Source organism: Elgaria multicarinata, chromosome 2 (genome assembly GCF_023053635.1).
Source record: "Elgaria multicarinata webbii isolate HBS135686 ecotype San Diego chromosome 2, rElgMul1.1.pri, whole genome shotgun sequence".
Classification (NCBI taxonomy): Eukaryota; Metazoa; Chordata; class Lepidosauria; order Squamata; family Anguidae; genus Elgaria; species Elgaria multicarinata.
In genome coordinates this window covers 75,876,485-75,902,585 of record NC_086172.1, presented here as the reverse complement: position 1 = coordinate 75,902,585, position 26,101 = coordinate 75,876,485, and the positions used below count along the sequence as shown (strand labels likewise).

General features: G+C 44.6%; 1 protein-coding gene across 1 annotated transcript in view; it reads left to right on the top strand.

Annotated features, from left to right (window-relative positions):
• Positions 1-26,101, top strand: part of WNT10A (Wnt family member 10A) — a 60,760-nt gene that overhangs the window by 13,095 nt on the left and 21,564 nt on the right. Inside the window, exons 4-5 of the mRNA XM_063118335.1 lie at positions 3,797-4,059; positions 24,999-25,375. Coding sequence (XP_062974405.1) covers positions 3,797-4,059; positions 24,999-25,375 — 640 coding nt within the window. The remainder of the gene's footprint in view (positions 1-3,796; positions 4,060-24,998; positions 25,376-26,101) is intronic.

Here is a 26,101-nt window from a genome sequence, read left to right as displayed (position 1 = left end):
AGTTGTGTGTTTCCACCTCCCATATAGGATTGTTCATTTGGCCCCTTCCCATGAAAAGAACATATGTTTTGGCAAATTAGCTGTTAGGACCCATGCGCTACAAATTTCATACTAGTTTTCAAATACTTCTAACTCTCATAGCATTCCCTAAGTAGCTCTGGCAATTTTAGGGAATTTGTGAGGAGGCTGAGAATTCCGTTGGAGAAATCCCTAGTCTCCTGAGAGAACATAAATTCTTGGGATTTCCTTATGAAAAATCCATCACAGTTAAACCAGCTTAATTCTGTAGTGTGGTCATGTTTACAGTGTTCAAACTGCGGGCGCTTGCAAGTAAGTCCATGGAAGTTGCCAGCCCACACATATATTTACTAGCCCACATCCACCCATTGATGGACTGAATGGAAATGATAATTATAATAATAATAAAGCACCAGGTCTCTTAATTTACAAATTTAGGTCACCTGGAAACAATTTTTACTCGGCCCAGGCTACCAGCCAGTAACTGATCACAAGTCTGTAGATGCCTGTTGGCCCTCTGCCTTTCACAGCAGTATGAGCAGCAGGCCTTTGCAGACGATAATGCTTATCGTCATGCCATGAAAAGATTTATCTGCCGATTTCTGAGGCTGCTGAGGCAGGGGTGGGCAACATGCAGCTTGCAGGCACCTCACTGCTGTTGAATTTGCTCCTGCTGCAGCAAAAAAAGGGGGCAATTTTGGTAGGAAAAGACAGTGCTTGCCTTTCTGCAAGCAGAACTGAGCTCCCAGAAGCCTCCCATGAATGTGGTTCTGCTTGCCCCTGGTGCATCCTGGGGAGGCAATGCAGCCCCCTGATTGCCAAATGTTGCCCATCCCTGTGCTAAAAGCACAAAGAACAGGGCGAGCCATTCTTTTCTGGTCAGCTGGTAAGCCTACAGCATTTCCATGTGGAAATAGTTGACTTCAAGCGAAACAAATGTGAGACCATTCCCTGTAGGCTTCCACGACTTCTATAAGCAGGGAACTGAATGCAGACACAACTACTCATTTTAAGATGTTATTGTGATAGGAGACGCTGCAGCTGCTGAACCTCTGACTGGCATACAGTGAGCCTTTTGAGGCCAGTTGTTAGATTCAGTAGGAGGTATGGCCATGTTATGTAGAAAAAAAGATAAAGCCCCGCTTGGTGGAAGCCTCCCTCCTACATGGCCATTAAATGCAGAAGAGCTTAGCCCTCTATTGAAGCTGGCAACTCCAGTGGCAGGGTGTGGGAAAATGCTTCACAGGAATCTGGAATTGTCACTCATTTTCTTATGCAACACATAGCATCTTACTGAGTGTTAGAAATGTGACCCAGAATCTCCCTGGGAGCTGCCGCATAATGCAGGACACGGATGGTAATTTTGGTCCTTTAGAGATATCCTCTAAATATCCCACACAACTCATGACCTACCAACCAAACCAAATGAAGCCCACTCGTTATGTATTGTGGCAGCCTGCACGTGATGCCTTTCTCCCTCTTCCTGTATTTGCAAACCCAGGCAGGCAGCAAACAAGTTTAACAATCCCCAGGTGGGCCGTCATACATTTCTGGTGGTCTGTTTGTCTTGGTGGAATGTGAATGACACAGGTTTGCCTGAAAAAGATGCTCTTCAGCCAAATGCAAAGCAATGGTCATGGTCGAAGCTAGAGGGAATTCCCTGGGCTGACTAGGAGAACAGGACTTTTTTTTTTATCAGTAGATGGGGAATGTGTGTGTGACCCAGTTGGGAGCAGAGGACACAGCACCTCATTCCTCCACCTTTGATCAAGCACTGTCATTAGTGAGTTACAACCACCTTTGCATCTCCCCTCAAATTGAGTCATTAGAGGCTCGGGAGTCCCTATTTTTAAAACCGCCAAAGGGAACACTTTGCTGTGTAATTAAAGCCTTCTTGTCTATTAACCTGCCTCTCTCTCTCTCTCTCTCTCTCTCTCTCTCTCTCTCTCTCTCTCTCTCTCTCTGTGTGTGTGTGTGTGTGTGTGTGTGTGTGTGTGTATGTGTGTGTTTACCTGGACTGGTTACTTGCTTGGCTGTTTGCAGATAGAGCTGGTTGTGGGAAGGCCTGGGATATTTAGACACAAAGGAGTGTGGGCTGGGCCTCCCCCTTTTACAAATCGTAGCTAAAGATCCAAATCAAACCACAAAGCTGATTGCTGTCTGGCAGGTTGAGAGAGAAATATTGGAAGTGTACACTGTCAGGAGTTTATTTAAAATAATAGTGGTCACTGGACACAAGTGCAAATGGGTATGTTACAGTAAATGTCCAAAAATGCAGATACTGTAGACAACGCTGGGGTAAACTTGACAGCTCATCACATAGTTTGTGATGAAATGCCACAAACTGTGGACAGCTACTGGATGTCTGAAAATTCACAGGTAGACCTTAAAATATGGACGTTTGTCAAAAGGTGATTGCTGCCAACTATTTGCAACATTAGCAAACATTGGCAATGACTCTTGGCTGACAGTCTGTATTCAGTGCCTATCCCTGAATTTTCAGACATTCGCCAAGGGCTCCATCACGCCTACTTTTCTTTCCTGGTATGCACCCGCAATTTTGACCTCCATTTCATTAGTGGTCCCTTACCCTATTGCTGCTGCTGTTTGCTCTCCTACTATTGTTCCTGCCCCTCCCCGTCCCTTCTCTTTCCCCCTTCAGTTCATTGGTTCTTGTCCGGTGATGGATGTGGTTGCTTCCCCGCCCCCTCGCTCTGGTTTTGATATCTAGGGTTTTACCAATTCAGTGTTTAATCAGCTGGGTATAGTTTCTGCGGGCAACAAGGGTGAGGTTGGAGCAGCAAAAATCTGTTCCATGGGCACAAGTCCGTTCAACCAACAGACTCAGCATGCTGGAGGAGAACCAGCCTGCCCTCCTCTTTCATCAGCAGGACCGTCCCCAACAAAAGCAACATAGCGGGAGGACAGCAGTACACGGGACAGGAGAGTGCTTTTATTTCACATGGAGAAAATATAGCAGACTTTCTGGGTGGTTTTATTTTGTGGCGCAAAGAAAACCTGAAAGGGTGGGAGGCAGATGGCATCATAAGAGGGACCTGCCAAAATCCGTGAATGCTCAGCAACGAGTGTGCAATAAAACACTCATCTGTTAGAACTCCAAATGTGCAGGGATTTCTTAACATTCTCTCATGCTTTTCAACAGTACCCACATTTTGTACATTTTCACAAAATGTCTTGGGCCTAATCTACACGAAGCAGGATATTGCACTATGACAGCAGTAAATAAAAGGCAGGAGCCACACTACTGCTTTATAGTGCACTGACAACTGTTGGGGCCCATTGACACATACCGTATACCGCTTTCATACCGCTATATCCTGATTGGTGTGGCTCCTGCCTACCGCTTTCATACCACTTTCATAGTGCAATATCCTGATTGGTGTAGATTAGGCCTTGGTCTAGCCCTGGAGAACAGATTGGCTTGTGAAGTTCAAATCAAGCATATTCTCATATCTTCATTCTGCAGTATTTAGCACTAAGAACGGTAGAAGAAGTTGTCAAGAAGAAGTAGAAGCAGTTATCAAGGAAGATGGCAAAGTCTCTATTATGAAAAACTTTTCTTTTTTACTTTGCAGTTTGCAGAGTCGGCTCCAACAATAGTCACAGCAGTTGGCATCACAACCAGATCTTGGCATTTGGTTTTTGTGTTTGTTGCATTTTCACTCTTCTTTCTTTTGAGATGTGGGGTGTATTTAGAACTGAGGTCATTCTGCGGACGTGTTGACAGCTTTGCTGATGGTCTCTCTCTCCTTGCCAGCTCTCTCTCTAATGAAATCCTGGGCCTGAAGTTGCCACTGGAGCCTGTGCTGAATGCCAATACAGTTTGCCTGACCTTGCCTGGCCTGACACGGCGACAATTGGAGGTGTGTGTGCGGAATCCCGATGTGACGGCTTCTGCCATTCAAGGCATCCAGATCGCCATCCATGAGTGCCAGCACCAGTTCCGTGATCAGCGCTGGAATTGCTCGAGCCTGGAGACCAAGAACAAGATCCCCTATGAAAGCATCATCTTCAGCAGAGGTAAGAGCTTGCTCTCTGCTTCCTCCCAGAGTCTCTGTAAAATCTCTGAAGAAGCAAAATGATGGCATCTTAGAAGGGTGCTAGGTTGGCTGCAAATAGAAATCAAATCAAGGGTGCTAGATTCAAAGAAATTGTAGGATTGGGGTTTGTTATTGTTTGTGAACTGCCCAGAGAGCTCCAGCTATTGGGCGGTATAGAAATGTAATTAATAAATAAATAATAAATAAATATCTGACACCATTTCACAGAGTTTTAAGGCAAGATCATAATCTCAGATACAGACGCTTCTGCAGATTTGATTTACTTATTTGTTAGGTTTATATCCGCTTTTTTAAAAAGAAAAGCCCAAGGCAAATAAGAACACTAAAATCCACGTTACAAAAATAACTAATTCATATAAACAATAAGCAATATCACAATAAAATGGTCTAAAATCAGAGAAGAGCAGATTTTAAAATAGCAGCCAGCTAAAAGCATAATTAAATTTGTGGATCATGGGCTCTCCCACACTAGAGGCATTCAAGAGGCAGCTGGACAGCCATCTGTGAAGGATGCTTTAAGGTGGATTCCTGCATTGAGCAGCACTCAATGTTGGACTCGATGGCCTTGTAGGCCCCTTCCAACTCTACTATTCTATGATTCTATGAGTTAAAATGTAGGTTAAAACCAGTGGAAGTCCTAGTCTTCCGCAGGGTTGATTGTGCTGATAGGTGGACTGACAACGGTCTTGAATGGTGTACTTTTCAAAAACTAAAATCCAGTAGTCTATCAGTTTGTGTTAATTTTACAAATCACAGGTGTATACTCAGGAAAGATTGCTCAACACTTAAAGTAAATCTAATCTGTGGTATTATTTTCTGTTTAAGGAGTGCCTTACTGGATTAGATCAAGGTCTTGTAACGTGCTTTTCCAGAATCCCAGCAGCCAAAGGACACTTTGTGGTCCACCACTAAGTGAGAATCCTGTAATCCCAGAGACAGCAAATGTGCATCTACTTGTGTCAGTTTTGAGGATCAGCTGTCCTGTCAATACAAAATACAGTATAAAAAGCACAACCAGGATAAAACCACGCAGCAAAATTGATATAAGATTAAAATACAGAGTTAAAACAATAAAATTTAAATTTAAGTTAAAATTAAGTGTTAAAATACTGAGTGAATAAAAAGGTCTTCAGCTGGCGACGAAAGGAGTACAGTGTAGGCGCCAGGCGGACCTCTCTGGGGAGCTCGTTCCACAACCGGGGTGCCACAGCGGAGAAAGCCCTCCTCCTAGTAGCCACCTGCCTCACTTCCTTTGGCAGGGGCTCACGGAGAAGGGCCCCTGTAGATGATCTTAAGGTTCGGGCAGGTACATAAGGTCCGGACAGCAATACTGTCGCTCTTCAGTACTGTAGCCCTTCTCAGCTGCAAAGCGATATGGAAGTTTAGTTGGAGACTATTGCACAGAGGATAGATGCAGAAAGACAGAATTTTCAGATACTTTGTTATTTATTAGGATATTTATAAACGGCCCTTCATAAAAAAATATATCAGGGCAGTGAACAATAAATACAAGAATAAATGGTCTTATATGCATAAAATGCAATAAAAGCAATAACTTACCATTTTAAAACAAGTAGAAAAGTCAATAATAATAATAATAATAATAATAATAATAATAATACTGAGAGTAACAGTTTAAAATGCCCAAGCAAACAGAAAAGTTCTGAACTGGCACCAAAATAATTGTGGGTGTTCATAACAGAGAAACCTCTTTCCCTAGTTATGACATAATAAGTAGAAGGTACATTGAGTATTTGTGTTTTTAACCTGTTGGTTGTTTTATTATGGTTTTAATTTTTGTGAACCACCCAGAGAGCTTCGGCTATTGGGCGGTATAAAAATGTAAAAAGAAAAAGAAAAAGAAGAGTCTCCCTGCAGATTCTAAGACATGGGCAGGCTGGTATAGGGAGTGGCATTTCTACTGATATTTGGGCCCCAAGCCATTTAGGGTTTTAAAAGAAAGCACTGATATCTTGAAATCGTTATCGATTGGAAAACTCTAAGGAAGATGGTTTTCAGTTGGAAAACCCTAAGAAAATCTTTCGGTACTAATTAAAAGAAAGAAAATGTTCACACATGCTTGTGTGTGTGTGTGTGTGTGTGTGTGTGTGTGTGTGTGTGTGCGTGTGCCCACTTGCGCATGCACACACACAAACACACAGGTTTTCATTAACTGCTAGAACTCACTGCCACAGGATATGCTTCATAGTCTGAGACCATAAAATGAAAAAGAGTTGGGTTGTCTCTATGGTTGATAAAATACAAAGCATGTTTGAGTTCTCAGTTGTTTCTTCAATTCTGTTGTCCCACATTCTCAATTCTGTTGCCTGTGGATTTAGTTTCAGAAGTGATTTCTGAATGTGTAGCACACAGTTTTGCCTCCTTGCAAGCTCATTGCTCTCAGTGGGAAGAGCTGGCTCTCAGTTGCTTACTTGAGAAGGCTTTTCACAAAAAGTTTTGTTTATCTTATTGATGTGTGTGGTTTAGTGTAGCTGTAGCAAACCTTGTTGTAGTTGTCTATCTCTCATACTGGGATCTTTTCTACTTGAAGCTGTTAATCTACTGTATCTGCTTTTGGTTTCTGGGGACAGAATGCTGGGTTAGATAGACCTTTGGTCTAGTCCAACAGGGCTCTTATGTGCTTTCCCCAAAGAATCTTGGGAAATATAGGCTGGTGGAGGTTCTGATCATTCTCTTTGAGAGATCCCTTCCTCCTGCCTCTCAGTTCCCTGGGGAGAGGGAGTGTCTTTTAAGCCAGTTTAACACCTGAATCTTTTACATACTTACCTAGAGATGTCAAGGAAAAACAGGAAAAAATAGGGGGTGGGGGGAGGCACATTTTAAAGCAAAAACCCTGTCGTCATCCCCATTTCCCCAGGGATTCTATTTTTAATTTTTTTTGGGGGGGGGCAGGGGGAATGTTTTGTCTCTTAATTTTTCTAGATTCCCCCCATTTTTTCCAGCCTTCACATCTCTAAGCATTCCCGGGAGTAAGCCCCATTGAACTTAGTGGGACTTACTTGCAAGTAAACATGTGTAAGATTGTGGTGCAAATCTACAGTCTGCAGTATTAGTTGCGCAGGCCTGCTCCAGTGTGTCATTAAAGAAAAGGACCCACCACCCACCCATTCAGAAAGCTTCTGAGGCTGTTGTTTCTGAAGATCAGGACCATGCAAAGCTATATGAAGCCTTTACTTTTTATGTTCTGTTTGCCTGATTAATAGAACAAGAGTGTCAGCACCTCTTTAGGAAAACAAACAATCGAAAAAGAGCCCATTAAAGCTTGCATAGCAGCGCCCGGACCTTGGCAGGTGTGTGTGTGTGTGTGTGTGTGTGCAGAGTAATGGTGAAGGGTGGACACATGAGTCCCTTCTTGCTTGCATTCATGCTGTTTCTAGGGGTGGGGTGGAAGGCAAATTTAATTTTACCAGTCTCACTCGGGGATTTATGTTTCTTACAAGGATGGTTCTTGGTAACCTAAAGTGACAGATCCTTTGAATCTTTCATGCTGTTTCCCACATCTGCCGCCATCAGCTCAGCCATGCGTGCTTCTCACTTTAAATAATTTGTAGATCACTCCTTACTTCCCCTCCAGTCCTGATCTTTTACGTCTCATCATCTCCTCTTATGACCAAATGAGTGGTGGTGGTGGGCGGGGGGGACCCAGCTCAGCTAGGCGGACTGAGTTGGATGAACACCAAAGTTCTGATGCTAAGGACCAAATCTACGGAAGACCCAAAGAAGGTAGATGTGAAACAATTTTGTACTGTGGAGACAAAAAGGAGTTTAAATGTTTGGTGTAAACATTTGCGTCTTGCTGGATCCAAAAAGTGCAGGGTGTACCTAGACCAGTATTTCCGCTCAGAACCCACTGCAGGAAATCATGACAGGAGCTGGTGCATTACTAACTGCATATTAAGAACATAAGAAGAGCTGTGCTGGATCAGACCAAGGGTCCAGCATTCTGGTCACATAGTGGCCAACCAGCTGCCCACTGGAAACCCACAAGCAAGACGTGAGTGCAACAGCACCCTCCCACCCATGTTCCCCTGAAAAAAGGAAGTATTTCTATCATTGTTTATGTACTGTTTTGCTTTTTTTTCTAATTGTGCACAATGCGGAAATGCGTCCTTTATTGAACCCCTCATTTTGCATGCTTATTTTAAAGTTTCATGCTACCTCACCTCCTTGCCATTTTCCCCACCCCTCCTCCTTGATTATAGAAGCTCCCTTTCCTCCCTCCCTCCCTCCCTCCCTCCTCCTCCTCCTCCTCCTCCTCCTCCTGCAAATGGGCTTCCAAAGAAATGTGACTAGATTCTCCGGACCTGGAGAGTCATAGTTTGGAGGGGATGTACCATAGTGCTGCCTTCAACCTCTTATTAGGGCTTGTCTATACGACTTGTTTACTCCAACCTAAATGTGCATATTCGCATTTTAGGTTACATGATGCAGCCGCCTGTTCGCTGCAGCGCCAGGTTTTTAACCTGATAATGCGCATCTTCGGATTCACGATTTACTGCGACTTTTAGTTCACGTCCAAGTTTGCACCGCGTTATGGCTATGTGTCTCTGGGGGAGTTAAATCAGATTTTGACATGTGGGCAGAGCTTTGAGGGTAGGACAACATGATTGGCGGATTTCCCGATTTCGCACCAATTGGCTGCCTCGTTCGTTTGTGCTGATTTTAGTTTGAAGTCTCTCTGCGGAGCTCCACAGAGAAAGCTTCTTAAAACAAATTTATTTGTGTAGTATTTATTGCATTTCTGTACTGCCCAATATGCGAAGCTCTCTGGGCAGTTCACAAAAACAAAGAGGGGAAAATGGGCAGCCAGACGAAGGAGACGTGTTCTGCTGCCTCATTCCTTTCCCTCTGTAGCCTCGTTCCTTTCCCTCTGCTGCCTCGTTCCTCCCCCCGCTCCCAGTTTGTGTGTTATATGAATCTGCGGAGCTCCGCATATAAAATTTATAGCTTCACTCCTCTCTCCGCCATAGCTTCGTATATGCATTAATACGATAACGTGCATGTGCGCATTTATAACTCACTATAAAATAAATAAATTCAGGAAATAAATTGGTGTTTCTGCTGCAGTGTGATGCTCATTACCTACATTAGAATCAACAAAAAATCGGGTTTATATTTAATGAAGAACAATCCTGTTGTCATACAGACGGCGGGCTAAAACAGATCTCTTGGCAACTTCTGCAGCGTGATGCTGAAAATTTTGGCAGAAGATCAATGTGACGTGGGCTTAGATGGGATAGTGAAAGAATGGATTCCCAAATACACAGACATCGGGAAAATCCACTGAAGTCAACATGCTCCTTCCCCCTATATGCATTAGGGTTCTTTTCAGTTATTCAGGTGTAATGTACAGTTTTAGGAGGGCCATGATGGGCTTCCTTTCCCATAGCCTGTGGGAGCATATCCCAATGATTAACTCTCCTTCCCTTAATGTTTCCAACATTTCACATAAGAAACTTTTTTTTTTCAGTTCCCAGCTGTTGGTGTCTGTTTTGATACTTATAGTTCGTTAAGGTGTTCAGGGGTGCAATCCTATGCATGTTTTGGCAGAAAAAAAAGTCACACTGGCTAGCTGGGGAGTGCTGGGAATTCTAGCACCTTTTTCTGTCCAAACATGCATAAGATTGCACCCTAAAACACTAGCATCATCAAATCCTTTCTGAAAAGTCCATTCAATTCTTACTAGATTCTTCGGGCTCTTGCCAGTGCCAGTTTAAACATTAGATTAGTCACTTGGTAGAACAGGAGCCCAGCCAACTTGGGCTTTCTCTGTAAAGTGAGTGGTTGGGAACTTTCTCAAAATGCTCTGCTGCTTATTATAAATGGGCGTGAGCTCCTGCAAAATTTCCTGCAACTCAGAACATGGTATCTGAAATCACAAGAGGTAAGAGCAATGGCTATCTTTCCAGGCGGAAGAAAACCGAGGAAATTGGTGACAAATCCAGTATGCTAGAGACAGTAGTGCAGCTAGGACTGGACTTTGGGGGCCCTGCAGCTCCCACCCCCTGCTCCCCGATGACCAACCAGTGAATGGCTGGTGATGAGGGCATCAGGGCAGCTGCAGAAGCCAACTGTATTTTATTTCCGTCGCTGAGTTTTAAATACAAAACTGCACATTCTTAGACTATCTATTTTGTTTTGTTTTTATCAGGGTGGGCAAACAGTTGTGCTGCTGTTTTAGCGTATCAAGAATGTAGAAGCAGTTGGAAAGCATGGATTGGTGTTTGCAGAGTGAAGAGAAATGTTAGTTGTATGCTTCAGAGCTGAAGTAATTCACATGGCTTTTTAAAGAGCACTCTGCACTCTCCCACCCCCTACACAAGACCATTAAATCCAGGGTCTGAAATTACCTAGCTGCACCACTGGTTAGTGTAAGATCTCAAGACAGGGTGGAACTGCAGAGTTTGTGAGATGCTGTGTGCGCCTATGGAGACCTTTCTCAAGTGACGTGGAAGCAACTATAAGCGAATTGTGCTTAGTCCCCCCAGGATTTTGTGCTAAAGGGGAACTGGAGCATCTCTCAGACTCTCAGCTAGAAGAACTGCATGCTCTCGTGGTGGGTGCAGCTCACGCATCAGCTGATGGTAGAAGATGCATAGGACCCTCTTTCACCCAAAAACATAAAAGAAGAAGGCACAAGTCACCTCCGTATATCCTATCACCACTTCAGTGTCACATACAAAGCCACCTTGTGTGTGTGGCATTTGTTCATTGTTATTTAGTAGTTTATTTCTGTTTTTTGAGGGGAGGGGATTGCAACAAGTTTAACTAAAATTTCCCATTTTCTCCTGACATCCGCCCAGAGCCCAACCCACTACCAACCCCAGGTTTTGCAGTTTTATATTATGTGTTTTCAGTTAGAGCATTTCTACATGTGGGTTCTTTACATGACCTAATAGTTGCATGAAACGTATAGAACTCGCAGACCAATTAAGTTCTGGAATCAAACCATGTGTTGGCCTGTGTAAAGAAGCCAATCTTAGTCCTGCAAGGAATCCAGAAGTAAAAGCCCTGGTAAATTGTGGGATTAAAAAGCCAGGTGTGATGGTAGCCATAATGTAAATTGCTTGTTAAAATTCGGGGGGGGGGGGGAGGTTTCTGGGAAGAGGAAAGAGAAAGAGAGAGAGGTAAAGAGGGGGAGGTAAAGATAATGGAACAGAGAAAAGAGAAGAAAGAACAAGAAAGGAAGGAATAGAAGAGCTAGGTACTTGTTCATTAGCTTGTGTCATGTGGTATGACACCCACAAAGAGGATATGAGTACAATAGCACCCTCCTGACCATATTCCCCTGCAAACGGTGTACATGGCCATACTGCCTCTGATACTCTATGTAGAATATAGTTATCATGGCCATTAGCATTTGATAGCCTTATCCTCCATGAACTAGTGTAAACCCCATGTTGCCACGGGGGCTAGTAGTGAGAATGATTGGATAAAAATATGTTTGCCTGTTTCCATTCCAACTGGAAGAACTGTACACTTCTAAAATAAATCTACTACAAATAAACTGGGGGAAAAGTGAAAACAAAAAAAGAGTATTTCCCATTTCTTTAAGTTGAAAGGCTAAACCTCCAGAACCACAACCCCCAGAGTTCTTTGTGTGTCCCTTGACAGAGGATTACCACCCTCTGTACCAATGTGAATGGTTGGGGGAGGGGTTGAAGCTTGTTTTCACCTTTCATAAGCCTCCCCATCACCACCCACCAAAAATGACAACTTCCAGAGTACTTTGTGCTTACTTACTCAGACGGCTTTACCTCAGCCTCTTGTCACCGGGCCCAGCCTGCTCAAAGCGCAGCTCCAGCTTCTCCTCTGGCTCAGGAAGGCTTTGGGGTAGGCCCAGAATGGGCCTGAGTGGGGCTGGGGAGAATGCACTGTTGTTGCTGTGCATGTACAAGCGAGGGCAGACAGGGCTCCTCCTCAGCACCCCTCTCCAGCCAAGTGCTATGTCGCCTCAGGTTAGCCTCAGCAGCTGGAGGAAGCCTGGGCAAACCTTACCAAGGCCACCATGTTGGATATGGGTGGTGACAGCGATAGGAAGTCTAGCATGGCATTTCTTTTGCCAGAGGAATAGGATACTGCTCACCAGGGAGCCAAGAAAGCTTGAGCGTAGAACTTTTTCACAGTTTCAAAAGTTTCTGCGCATCTACATTGCTCAAGCTTCAATTAAAAAATGAGCAAAATCAGCCTGGTAGATCTCTAGTAATAAGCCTTACACTACCATATTCTTTTATAGATTTGTCTAATCCCCTTTTAAAGCCATCCAGATTGGTGCCCATTGTACATTTTATGCTAGTGAATTCCATGTCCTTCCTTTTCTGTCCTGAATCTCCCACCAATCAGCTTTATGGGATGACCCTGGGTTTCTAATATGAGAGAGGGAGAAAAATGTCATCCTATCCACTTTCTCCACACTGCATCATTTTGTACACCTCATGTCTGCCCTCATTTCCCTTCCTCTAAGTTAAACAGTCCCAGACCTTGTAACTTTTCTTCAGAATTGCTCCAGCCCCTTGATCATTTTAATTGCCCTTTTATGCACCTTTTCCAACTCTACAATATCCCTTTTTTTAGGTGAGGTGACCAGACCAGTATTCCAAGTGTGGTTGTACCACATAGGTTTGTATGAGGGCAGTACAATATTGGCAGTTTTATTTTTGATTCCTTTCCTAATTTTGCCCAATATGGAATTCGTCTTTTCACAGTAGCCACCCATTAGGTCGATACTTTCGCTGAGTTGTCCACTACAACCCCAAGATCCCATTCTTGGTCAGTCACTGCTAGCTCAGATCCCATCAGCATATATGTGAAGTTAGGATTTTTGGTCCCAACATGCATCATTTTAGACATGCTAACGTTGAACCGCACTTGCCATTTTGATACCCAGTTTGGTGAAATCCTTTTGGAGTTACTTGCAATCCCTTTTGTTTTAACCACCCTAAATAATTTGGTGTCAAGAGCAAACTTGGCCAACTGACTGCTCACTCCTAATTCCAGATCATTTATGAATAACGTGAAAAGTATTGGTTCCAAAACAGATCCCTGTGGGATCCTACTGTTTATATCCCTCCATTGGAATAATTGAACATTTATTTCTCCTGGTAGATATGATTCAGTGTAAAGCACATCCTTGGTTCTCATCAGGCTATTTTTTTCAGTCCTGGAACGTTCAAAACTCTGCTTACTCACGGATCTATTATGTGACATTTACAGTCACTATTTCTCAGCCTCAGTTCTCTGTCTGTAAATTTGGGTGCTGGTGACCTGTATCTCATGCTTGTTGTGATGGAGAAAAATGGCACATTAGTCATGTTAAGCAAGGATTAGCAATATATAATTAGCAATGTTCTTTGGGTGGGAAATCCTGCAGAGAGGAGGCTGTCTCTGTCTCCACCGCGCAGCTAGAGTGAGCAAGGTCTCAGGGGCTGGTTTGGAAGATGGAGGGAGGCAAGTTACGATCTGCATTGAGGAGCTGAAGGTCTGGCACACTGCCAGTCCCTGGCGGGTTCACCTGCAGTTTAATTAGGGAAAGAGGGAGGAGGGGTAGAGGAGAGGGAATGGGAGACATGTTTCAACTGGCTGGCTGCATAGCCCTTGGAGGAGTTGGGAAGGGGAAGCAGTAGGCAACGGTGGCGTATGGGCAAGGCAGGCTCTGTCTGCATCCCAGGAGGGAAATCGCACCTCCCCCCATCCCCATTTTTGTCATTGCTAGAGGAAGCCTAGCGCATTGCTGGGCCACTGTGGCCAGTCCAGGGACCCGGAGGAACACACGTTAGACGGATGTGAAAGAATGGTTGTTAACAATGAAGTTGTGGAAGAGCAGAAAATGAGATACACCATTGCATGCTGATAATGTTATCGTATAATGAAATCTGGTTATTTTGCAGACTTTCTGCTAGGATGGGTGTGTGTTCTGTCTTTTTGTGGCTTTAGGGGATCCTCTGGCAGTATTATATTCTCCGGTATTTGGCAGAGGAAAATAGGTGCATTTGTTTTAGGTTAAGTCAACAATGGTGTCGAAGTCTGAATTTTCCCTTACCTGTGCATCCCCCTGATAAAACAGACCGGCAGAGACCTCTATTGTCTACCCTTTCCCGTGGGGGCTGTTTCACTTCATGCTGCTATTTAGCAGTTGGTGTTGCTCCTGGGGCAACCTGTTGCAAAGCGAGTACTTGTGGGAAATGGGGTGATGGCACTTGGGTTGCCGTACCCTATGAGACCCCTATGAGACGGCTGCAGAACCTCTTTCTGCCCAATGGCCAAATTCAATTTCAGAGGAGCACTCAAGGGCCGCATTTGAATGGTGGTGGGTTCAAAAGCAAAGCAGATGGGGCTGAAGGCGAAAGGGCAGAGACAAAAATACCCCCAACATCAGCATATTTCATCTTAAAGCTCCTCCTGCCAGTAACTAAACCTTAGGAGAGATATTTCAACCTTTTTAGAATGGGAGAAAAACTGCACAAAAGCTGGGAAACTACCAAACAATCTATGGTTAGGGGAAAGGGGGAGGGGCCATGGAAGGGCATGGGGCCATCTATGGAACCCCAGAGGGCAGGACTGGGACTCCAGGAAGGCTGTATTAAGCCCTTGGGCTTTGTTTCTGCATCTGTGCTATAAGAGGTACGTATAGTGTGAACCTGTACATGAGTTCCACAGCCAAAGGACAGATAAATTCCACTGTGCTGGCAGAACACAACATTACGCCTTTGTGGCAGATTTCTGTAAACACTTAAGAACATAAGAAGAGCCCTACTGGATCAGACCAAGGGTCCATCTAATCCAGCACTCTGTTCACACAGTGGCCAACCAACTGACCAGGGAACAACAAGGCAGGACATGGTGCAACAGCAGCCTCCCACCCATGGGACCAATGCAAAGAGCAAAAATGGGCGAAGTTGGCATGGCAGGAGTAGAGCTTGGGCAGAATTCATTGGTAGTTGGCCTCACTGTAAGTGATGATGTAGCATTATTCCAATGAAAGAGGTCGTGCATTCCAAATGGAATCAAGGGAGCAGCCAAGATGGCTGCCCTGACAGCCATATCCCCTTGTGCTGCCTTCCTGCCACAGTATCAGAGGATAGGGTTATGACTAACTCTAGAGTTAATCATGCACAGGAGTATATTACCCCAGAAAGAGAATACAACTTGGGGCTAGTTCATTCTATCTCCATGTCTAGATCAGCCTTCCCCAACTTGGTACTTTCCAGATGTTATGGACTATAACTTCCATAATCTATGAACATTGGTTATGCTGGCTGGGGCTGATGGGAGTTGTAGTGCAATGACATCTGGAAGGCCACAGGTTGAGGAAGACTGGCCTAGGGGATTATGCATACACATACGTAGGAGATCTGGTGATGGGAAAAGGACCACTTTGCACCAACAATCAACAGGCAAGGCAAGAACCAATTCAGAAGGGCAGTTGAATAACCCTCGTCTTCTCTCAGAGCCCTTACAGGTAATCTGCAACAGGACTCCAGACACAAACACTCATCAGGAGGAGCCTATAGTCCACTGCTGCAACCAGGGCTCCAGGAACAAAGCAGGGTAAGCAAAGGGAGTCTTATCTGGGAGGGAGAGGCCATGGTTCCAGGTAATACTCCTCATCCATCTCCTCTAACTGCCCAAGATGTCCGGAGTTCTCAAATACCCATGTGCACCGCTGTGTGCACCACATCTCCTCATTTGGAATATAGCAAAGCCTCCCTCCATCAACGATTTGTTGCAATGTCTCCCACATAGGGGCTCTCGGCAAGAATGCACTTTTCAGGTAGGGGAAGTTCTGTGGGCCACAACACTCCCCCTCCCCTTTTGCAAGTCCCTCCCTTTACACTGGGGAAGCCTACAGAGAACACAGTTTCTATGGTTGGTGAGCATTGCACCTCACTCATCCGGAACTGCTGCCCAAACACTCAGAACTCATTTTTTCCTTGCAGGATCAGACCAGAGAAGCTGAACAAATTCTAAGCAGAGACAGAGTTCCACCACAACTTCTGGGTATGTATGCATGTATGAAAATTTATATCCTGTGAATTTCCCTAAAAGGGAACTTACATTATCTTTCCTAATTGGTGAATCCCCAAAAGATGATATGGGGGGGCGCTACTAATGGGGGAGTTAGGCTGAGTTGTACATATTGCTAGCCTCACCCTTTCTTATATGTGCATCTGCCAAACCCACATGAGCACCGAGTCTTAGGATTTCTTTGTTGCAGCTGCTAGTCATTATTCATTACTATCTCCACCTCTCTCATGTCTCTCCACAGGCAACCAGGCAGCCATTCAACACTCACAGAAGCAAGGATGTTCTCCAGCAGCATCCAGTGCCGTGCAGCCCACAAACAAGGCCCACAGCAGCAATGACCTTTCGAAAACCAGCTGTTCCTATATGGCAGTGGTGGAGAACATGCAGCTCTCCAGGTGTTGGTGGGATGCAACCCCATCAGCCCTAGCCAGAATAGCTAATGATAAGGGATGATGGGAGTTGCATCCCTGCTATATGAGATTGCTGCAACTATCTGCCCTCAGCTTCCTCTCTCTTGGAGGCATGATAGACAGGAATGTAGCAGGTGCAGCAGGCCCCAGCCTGGATATTTAGTGAAGGGGAACACTGTACCTGCTACTGTGTGTCTGTTATGTAGCTTTCACAGGCACAGAGGTCCTGCATGAAGCAAAAGATATGAAATCCCATATTTATGAGATGTTGTCACAACTCACTCCACCACTTAAATTGTTCAATAAAAGTGATGATTATTTAAACTGTGTTTTTTCTGATTCTGATTCTTTGCTGAGAGGAAACCTCCCCCTTTGACGGTTAGGTGCCTCGGATGCCTTCAGGATGGGGCACGCAATGGGCAGTGTGCTCTCCACAACACTCCCACCAGGGCTATTGCCTCTTCTCCCTTTCCCATTCTCCCTTCCCATCTAAACTTACTTTGCTAGCGGGTTGCCTGAAGATAGCTGTTGGCTAATAGAGGCTGCATTTACATCTTCCAGGAGTGGGACCCAACCTGGCCACTCTTGTTTCCCATTGCATTGCTCTTTCCCATTGAGTTACCAGGCAGTTCGTGGTACTCCCTGCTGTGAGCTTGCTAATATAGTGTTCATTCTTTGTGTCCCCTGTTACTCTCCCTTGCATGATGCTCGTTTCCTTCCCTGATAGAAGCATGTTGTGTGTGTTTATATGCACAGTGTGTGTGTGTGTGTGTGTGTGAGAGAGAGAGAGAGAGAGAGAGAGAGAGAGAGAGAGATCTTTGGCACCACAGTGGGATTTGACCCTTTATCCTGGGGAGTTGTCTACTTTTGGGTGGTGCATGTAGACCACTTGCCCATTTGGACTATGGATTAAGATAGTTCATTGTGATTGGAATGGCATACCTTCCTTCTCTGTTTGGCCTTGCCTATTTCCCTGTTCAAAGCTTTGTTTGCAGGTTCTCTGTGATCTGGTTAAGACTGCCAAGTAATTCAAACCCTGCCCGGGGGAAGCCCTGAAGCTTGTGGCTGGAAATGTCAGTTGCTGCCTTCCTAACCAGTAGGCCATCTAGCTCTTTAACACTACGAATGCTGTGGGCTCTTCTTGGCAGCTTGCTTATGCATTGTGGGGAAGGTTTGCACTGGGTGCTGTGATGGCATTATGGTATTCTTGCCCTCAACTTGTATTGCTTGTCTGTGGGGGCATTGCTGGTGTGCAGTGACATGACTGATGGGTGGTGGCAGAAGTGCCAGGGAAGTTGTTGGAGGTTGTCGGTGCTGCTACCTTATCTTGTGTTTATATATCATTCTTTTGACGCTAGAGCTGCAAAGAATCACATCTATGTCGCAATGGCATAATACCAATGTTGATGGCATGTAGCTGTGGCATAGTAGCCAGTAGCATCAGCTCCAGCCAGCATGGCCAATGGTCAGGGATGCTGGCAGAGTTGTAGTCCAAAACATCTGGAAGGCAAGACTGCCCTAAGACAACGGAGTTCCATGATAGTGAGACATCCACCAAGAACACCTCTCTATTTCCCTGTTCCCTTGGCATATAGAATAGGTGTTCAGCTGTAATTGTTAACAGCATAATGCACTTAATTAACCTTAGGGCTTACAATAAGACACAGGGAAGGAAGCAGTCTCTGGGCATAGCTAGATGGGGCGATATCCTGGCTATCGCCCCGGGATCATCCCTGTGCATTCACATGATGCACAGGGGATCCTGGGAGCAGGGAGGGATGATCCCTCCCTTGGCCCAGGATATCGCCCTATCCTTTTAGCCTGTTTTTTCCGTGGTCTCGGGATGATCCTGAGGCCGCAGAACGTGTGGCTGGGCGTTGCAGGTTGTCCTGGCTCCTTGCAAGTAACCCATTAGGGGTGGGGGTGGGGGAGCAGGGAAATGTATTTATTTATTTTAAAAAACTTACCATTTGTGCCCGAGCGCTCATGCGCTCCTTCTTTGATCAAAAGTAAATGAACAAAATGGCAGGCGCGACATCCTCTTCCTCCTGGGACGTTGCAGGCCGCGTGTAGACAGAGGGGGAGTTCTTGTGATAACCATATCGCGAGATCATCCCCCTCCGTCGCGCTAGACCTGGTAGGTCTAGCCATGGCCTCTGTTGTATATGATTGAATCCATATCATAAATGACTTTACTTGAAGGCTATTCTCTGTTTAGAATGTGTAGTCCCTAAATTGGGAGGGTTCATTGAATTGGTTTATCAATAACAAGCACAGCAAGTAACAGGGAAATAGTGAAAGGGGGTGGGGAGAGTGGAAGGTGTGTCTTCTTCCTCAACTGGTTTGGAGAACTCCTTGATCGGATTTTCTTTTTGAAAACCTTTCCTTCTCCTCTGGGCAAATAGCAGCTTCAGGAAGCTGGGTGTGGGGTTGTGGAATTTTGATTGGGGCTATGGCATGGGGTAAAATGCTAAATCTTCTGTTCCAACACTGTAGTCCTGAACCAAACCACACACTCTTTCCATGACCACTTTTAACTTAAAAACAAAACAAAACTATTATTTATTTATTTATTTATTTATTTATTTATTTATTTATATAGCACCAACAATGTTGCTGTACAGAAACTACAGGCGCTATGATCACTTTGGCCCTGAGATTAAGCTCTTTATAGTTGTTTAGTAGCCCATAATCATTGGTGTATCAATGTTCAGTAGCAATAATAGCAGAACTATTATTGCACATTAAAAAAAAAACACCCAAAAGAAAACAACTCCGAATGCCTCGCAATAAATATTCCTCAAGAAGCTAATAAAGATCACCGCCCTTCAGTTAACTTCTCCGTGGTTTCAACATAGGTTGTTTTTACCCTATCTTCACTAAGAGAATGAGAACCCCGCCGCACACACATTTACTTTGATATTCCCTTCTGTTTTTCTTTTTTCTTTTCTTCCTAATGTCTCTTTGAACATTCGTGTAATACCATCTGTGGCAGCCTCTGAACAGTACATTGAGCATCAATGTATCCTTAGACACCTCTTGCTCTCTGCACTTCCTTTTCTTTACAGGATAAAAAACTTTGTTACGTAGTCAAATTACTATCATTTGGGCTTCTGGGACCACGCAGTCCTAGCAAACGGTTGGTGCCTTTTCTTTTAACCCTGCTTTTCCTCCAGACAGAGTGCTCAGGAGAGACTTACCTATGGTTCCCAGGCAGTCTCTCATCCAGGCAATTTACAGGACCAGACCTGCTTCGCTTCAGCAGAGACCTGTGTTATGTGCCTTCAGATCATTTGGGGTGGGGTGGGGGAAAGAAAAGAACCCCCCTGTGGAATAGGCTGAACAATGAATGTTAACATGTCTCTTTGAGAATAGTTGGGCATGAACTGGACAAAAGAAATCCAGGAAAACCTCAAAATAATCTTTCTTTAAATGCAGAGCCAGGAATACTTAGCCCTGGATTCTGAGATGGCAAATGACACAGGTGCCAGGAGACTTGTATTTTAGAGGGTGACCCCTTCATGCAGAATGTTCTAGCACAATAGAACATGATCTAGAATTTGGCAGCTCAGTGGCTCCATAGAAAAGGCAATAATGGGTGCTGTGTGTGCTTTATTTTTTTTATCTCACAGCCCCTAAAGACCCCTTTTGTTAGTTCTTCTAGTCCTTAAGCGTATTTCATTTTTTGTTTTTGTTTATTTAATGCATTTATATTTCTCCTGGAGGTGGTCAACCTGTGTGTAGGTTGTACTACTTCCGACTGCAGATAGTGCATGATTGCATGCTTCTCCATACCAAAAGCAAACACATAAACAAATCCCTTCACATTAATAAATCAAAAACAAACCTACGTCAGGGAGAAGTTTAAGCCAAAAGTGTCCTTCCTGTCATCTAATTATCTAGTGGGATGGGGGTTGTCTGGAGGAACATTCAGTCATGTGAACCAATAAATGCACTCAGAAGTGGTACCGTCTAGATGTAGGTTGACCATGGTGAGAACTAGGGCTACTTCTAGCTCTGTGGCTATTAGTAAACTGCAAAGTGAGATAACAAATTACTTTCTGAGCTATCAGTACTATTGTATTTTTATTTTTTTTTGTATGTTCATTCCTCCATGTTCTATTTGCATCAGTGGCTTTCTCTGTTGCGGCACCCTGGTTGTGGAATGCCCACCCCTTGGAGGCCCAACTAGCGCCGACGCTGGCTACGTTTCAATGCCAAGCTAAAACATGGCTTTTTATCAAAGCTTTTGAGGGCTAAAGCTGTGCATAGGTTTAATTGTTTTTATTGCTTTAAAAATTTCTACTGTTTTTAGCTTGTTAATAGATTAATGCGGTTTTAGTTGTGTACATTATTTGTTTTATATTGTTTGTTTATCTGTACACCGTCCTGAGATCCCAGTGATATAGGGCGGGATACAAATGTTTTATTAATAAATAAATAAATAAATAAATAAATAAATAAATAAATCAACTTCTGAGGGTGGGGAAGGAGAAGGTCCAGTTTACCCAAGTGGACATTTGGAGAGAGAGGAAAAAAAATCAGAGCAATACTTTAATAATGATAAAAACCAAATATTTATTTAGTGCAGGGCTGTTGAACCGCTTTCTGTGACCCATCCAACTCCATTTCAGAGAAGCTCTCGTGGGCCATGTTCCAGTGGTAGAGAAAGGCCTAAAGCAAAAATGGGTGGGCCAAAAATACCAGTATATTTCAGATTAAATATGCCAGTGTTTAATAGTTACAGTGAAAGCAGTGTTGCTTTTGGCATTGAGCTGGTTTTTCATTGCTCCCCCCCCCCCCCCCCGTTTTACCTATTACAGCAGGAGTGGGCAACATGAGGCCCTCGAGATGTTTTGGCTTATAACGCCCATCATCAGTCACCATTGACTATACTGGCTAGGGCAGATGGGAGTTGTAGTCCAACAACATTTAGATGGTTACAAGTTGCTCACTTCTGCATTAAAGAAACAATGCAGATTCAGTAATGGGTGTAGTTTGGCTGATTACAAAACTACCTACTTGTTATGAAACTATGATACTCTGTTGGCTGATTATAAAGCTACTTGTTCCACTGAATCTTGTTTAGGAAACTGGCACTTTATTGCCTCTCTCAGAAGATGAGGTGTTGGTCATTGTTCACTTGATGGTGCTATATAAATAAATAAATAATAATAATAATAATAATAATAATAATAATAATAATAATAATAATAAATGTGTTCAAATTACAATTTCCGGGCTTGCATTAATACTTGGCTAAAATAACAACAAAAATCCTGGGTAGTAAGGAAATTGTTCAGCCTAATTTACCAGGCCAGATAGCAGTTGATTTGTTGGTTAGTTCTAGTGTTATAAATGTCACCAAACCTTCGTATACACACACACACACACACACACACACACACACACACACACACACACACCCCTATCTCTCTAATCAGATCTTACCCATCCAAAGAGTACTTGCATATTTCATGAAGACATAAGCTTTTCCCGATATACTTAGGACATTTTCTTGTGGGGTGCGTGCAAGTGTCTTAGCTTGTAACTTGAAACCTTCCCTGGCAACAGAGTTTTGAGCAGGGTTTGTCTGCCCTCACTGATAAACTCAATTCTGGAAATTCCCCTCTGTGCAGTGAAACAATGCCGAGCTATGGTGATTGCAGCCTGCAGCTTCTTCTCTTGTGGAAGCTCGCGTGACTCCTGCGTATCTCGTAGAGTATAAACAAAGCCAAAACCAGAAATGTGCTCTAATTATAGCTGGCGAGCTTTGCAATGGTGAGAGACTCTAAGGTGCTTAAGAGTTCCCATCCTAAACTCCCCTTTCAGATTACTTATAACTGGGGGGGTCTGAAGGGACCCCTTGTCCCAAAGCAGAAATTGCCATCATGTCTAATTTATTCCCAAAGTTTCGCCCCTGAAAGCAATAATATGTCACTGGAGCAGAAGGGACCGAAGGATTTGTTACCCTAATGCTACACTCCTGGACACACTTAACATGGTTGTAAGGCCCACTGAACACAATGAACCTCAGTAAACATGTATAGGATTGGGCTGTTAATTTGTCTAAATCCATAAACCTTTGCCCATTGTTACAGCAGGAAGCAATGAGATAAACTGATGACCCTGGCTTGGTGGTCTCCAGGGCTTTCCACACTCAAACCCTGGAATACTCCTTCACATTGTGACTGCTGTGGCCTGAAACAAAATATATGTGGGAAGCTCTCACATTCGCATTTGCTAATGTATGTATATGTACAGAACAGCCCAGCAGTTCAGTATTCTCCACAAGTAGGCGTTCTCCACAAGAGACCTGGTTCTAGATCTAATCAGAACCCCAAAACAGTTTTTTGAGGGTGGGGTGGATTTAAGTCAGAGAGAGAGAGAGAAGTTTCAGCTGGCCCTGCCAGAATAAAAATCCTCTATAGAATGGCAGCCAGCCAAGGGAGATGGTATGGAGGGGAGAGATACTGACAAGTCAAGCGTTTGCCCACCTGAGGGCTGAGGTGAAGGCACTAGTTTTGCTGAAAGTTAGGTCCAGCAGCCAGAGTTCCCTGTGCCACTGGCAGGAAGTTTGTTTATTTATTTATTTTATTTTATTATTGCATTTATATCCCACCTTTTTTCCTCCAAGGAATCCTCCTCCCCTCTCCATTTTATCCTCACAACAAAAACCCTGCAAGGTGGGTTGGGCTGAGTGTGACTGGCCCAAAGTCACTCAGTGAGTTTCCATGGCTGAGTGGGGACCAGAACCCGGATGTCCCGACTCCCAGTCCAACACTTTAGCCACCACACCACACTGGAAGTTGAGGCCTTGAGACTCTGCGGCTTATTGTGCTGTGAAAGGACAAGGCCGAGGCCCACCTCTTTCGTTGTATATGTAATAGAGCAGCCCTCAGAGAGGCCAATTTTCTTTGAATTGGTTGGCAAGATAAACCTGAGGGTGTTACTTGTAGAAGGTCGCTATATTAGACGCATGTAGTGTTGTACCTGGCTATTTATAGGCCACTTTGGGAGTGGTGGACTCCCACCATCCCCAAGACTTTCTGGTCCAGCAGGAGTCAGTGGGAAAACATACATTTGCCAGTCATAAGGACACAAGAACCTTGTTGGATCAGACCATCCTGCTTCCCACAGTGGGCAACCAGATGTCTACAGGTGGGCATGAGGGCAACATCACCCTGCCACTTGCGTTTCACAGCCAACTGGCACTATCTCTGATCTTAGCTGTTGTAACATACAATAACAACAACAATAATACATTTATTTCTTACCCGCCTCTCCGTTTGGATCGAGGCGGGGAACAACAATATAGCCGTGAGGACTAGTAGTCATTGAAAGCCTTATCCCCTATTAAACAAATTAGCATCTATCCTTTTGCAAAGGGAACTCTGTGCAGCTCTTTGCAGGCTGCAGACCTATCTTCATTGAATTGTGGAAAGAGCCTGATACATTAAGTCCATTGGGTTGGATTAGGTCCATGGTACTGGGAGAAGGCCTGTGGCCTTTCCCCAAACTAAATCTGCTCCTGAACTTCTATTAGCCATGTGGAGTGGGGGGAAAGGCAAGAACAATACAGGTATTTCCCTTTCTCCCCCTCAGGGTGGCTAATTGGGGTGGGATAGGGGTTTGGGGGGTGCATGAAGGGTTAAACTGCCTTCTCTTTCTGTGTCCCAATCCAACCCTCCCCTCCTCTGCAGCTGCTTTTAAGCAAAGAAAAATACATTAGGAGAATTGTTCACAGATCCTCCACATCAGGTGCTGTTTGGTCTTTAGAAGAACAAAGTATGTTGCCTGGATAAGCAGAAGGCAGCCTTCTGACCCCAGCCTTTTTCATCACCTCAGAAGGACAGATAAGGGATTAATGTCTTTTATTTCAGACAGCTGAGCCGCTTCAAAGTGCGCAAATATACTCATGCGTTTCCTGATCGCTAATTTCCTTGTCTGGTGGCCTAAGGCCTGTGAATGCTGTCTTGTCAAACAGGTGGCAGAACTTGTTGCCCCACGCTGATGAGCTCCCCCTGGGACTCTGTATGTGCATGTTGGAAGAAGAGGGCCATGGCTCATGTACCACACCTTGGTGGGCACTTTTGTAATTGAAACAGTGGGAGGAATGACACAATCCCCTGGTATCTGCTAAAAACTATACTGAAAATGTAACAGGCCAGGTGTGGGTTAGGTCACCTATGGTGAGTAGAGGTCACCAGCAGATGACTAAGCAAGATTTTTTAAAAAAAATGGAAGAAATTTTATTCTCTCTTCATTTCTTTAGTCCACTGATGTATGTGGAAAGTTGGGCTGGTAAAAAAATGTTCTCAGGCTGGACTAGTGTATTATACTGTATAATGAGCTACAGAAATTCCTGCATTGTATCCATGGCAGTGATTGAGAACTATTCAATGGTGACTGAGTGCAATTGTTCGTATGCTCTTTATTGCAGGTTTCCGGGAAAGTGCTTTTGCCTACGCCATTGCAGCTGCAGGAGTGGTCCATGCTGTCTCCAACGCATGCTCCCTGGGCAAGTTGCAGTCTTGTGGCTGTGATCAGAAGCGTCGAGGGGATGAGGAGGCTTTCCGCCTCAAACTGCATCGACTCCAGCTGGAGGCCATGAACCGAGGCAAGGGCATGATGCATGGAGTGCATTTGGAGCACATGCCAGCTGAGGCCCCGGGCCTGCAGGACTCCTGGGAGTGGGGGGGCTGCAGCCCTGATGTGGACTATGGGGAGAAATTTTCCAGGGACTTCCTAGATTCCCGGGAGACCTACCGAGACATCCACTCCCGCATGAGGCTCCACAACAACCGCGTTGGCCGCCAGGTGAGCTGAATGCGCAGCGATGGGGATGGGTGGAATGCAAGATGCGTCAGACTACAACTCCCATCATTCCAGCCAGGCTGGCTAGGGGAGTTCTGGAGGTTGTAGTCCAACACATCTACTCCAGGTTGGGGCAGCTTGCCCTAAAGTTTCTGGGATGGAATAAGGAACAGCGGCAGTTCCTGATTGTTAGAAATAAAGAGGCTGTTAGTTCTGGCTCAGCCAGTTGCCCAGACTTTTACCCCAGGATGCTTTGTGCTGCCTGGAAAAGAAGTTGGAAGTACTAAGAGATGCTGCCTGCCAGTATCTTGCGGTTGCAACTTCACATATTTGCATCAAGGTGGTGAGAGGACAAGCAGCACACCAACGTCTGATGTAATCTGATGCAGACGTAAATGGCACCGTGCTTTTCTTCTGGCAGTGGTGGGTCCCTGCCTGAAGCAATCATGGGACTTGTATGTGAAGTGCAGTCTGTTTGCCAGCTGAATGGATGTTAATTAGGCACCACTTCATCTCTGCTTCTCTGATGCATGGTGAAATTCCCTCTTCATCACAACAGTTAAAACTGCAGGAGCCCTGCCCTCTTTTGTATTATTAGAATGTAAGTCTATGCGGCAGGGTTTTGCTATGCGGCAGGGTTTTGTATTATTAGAATGTAAGTCTATGCGGCAGGGTTTTGCTATGTACACTGATGGTGCTATATAAATAATAATAATAATAATAATAATA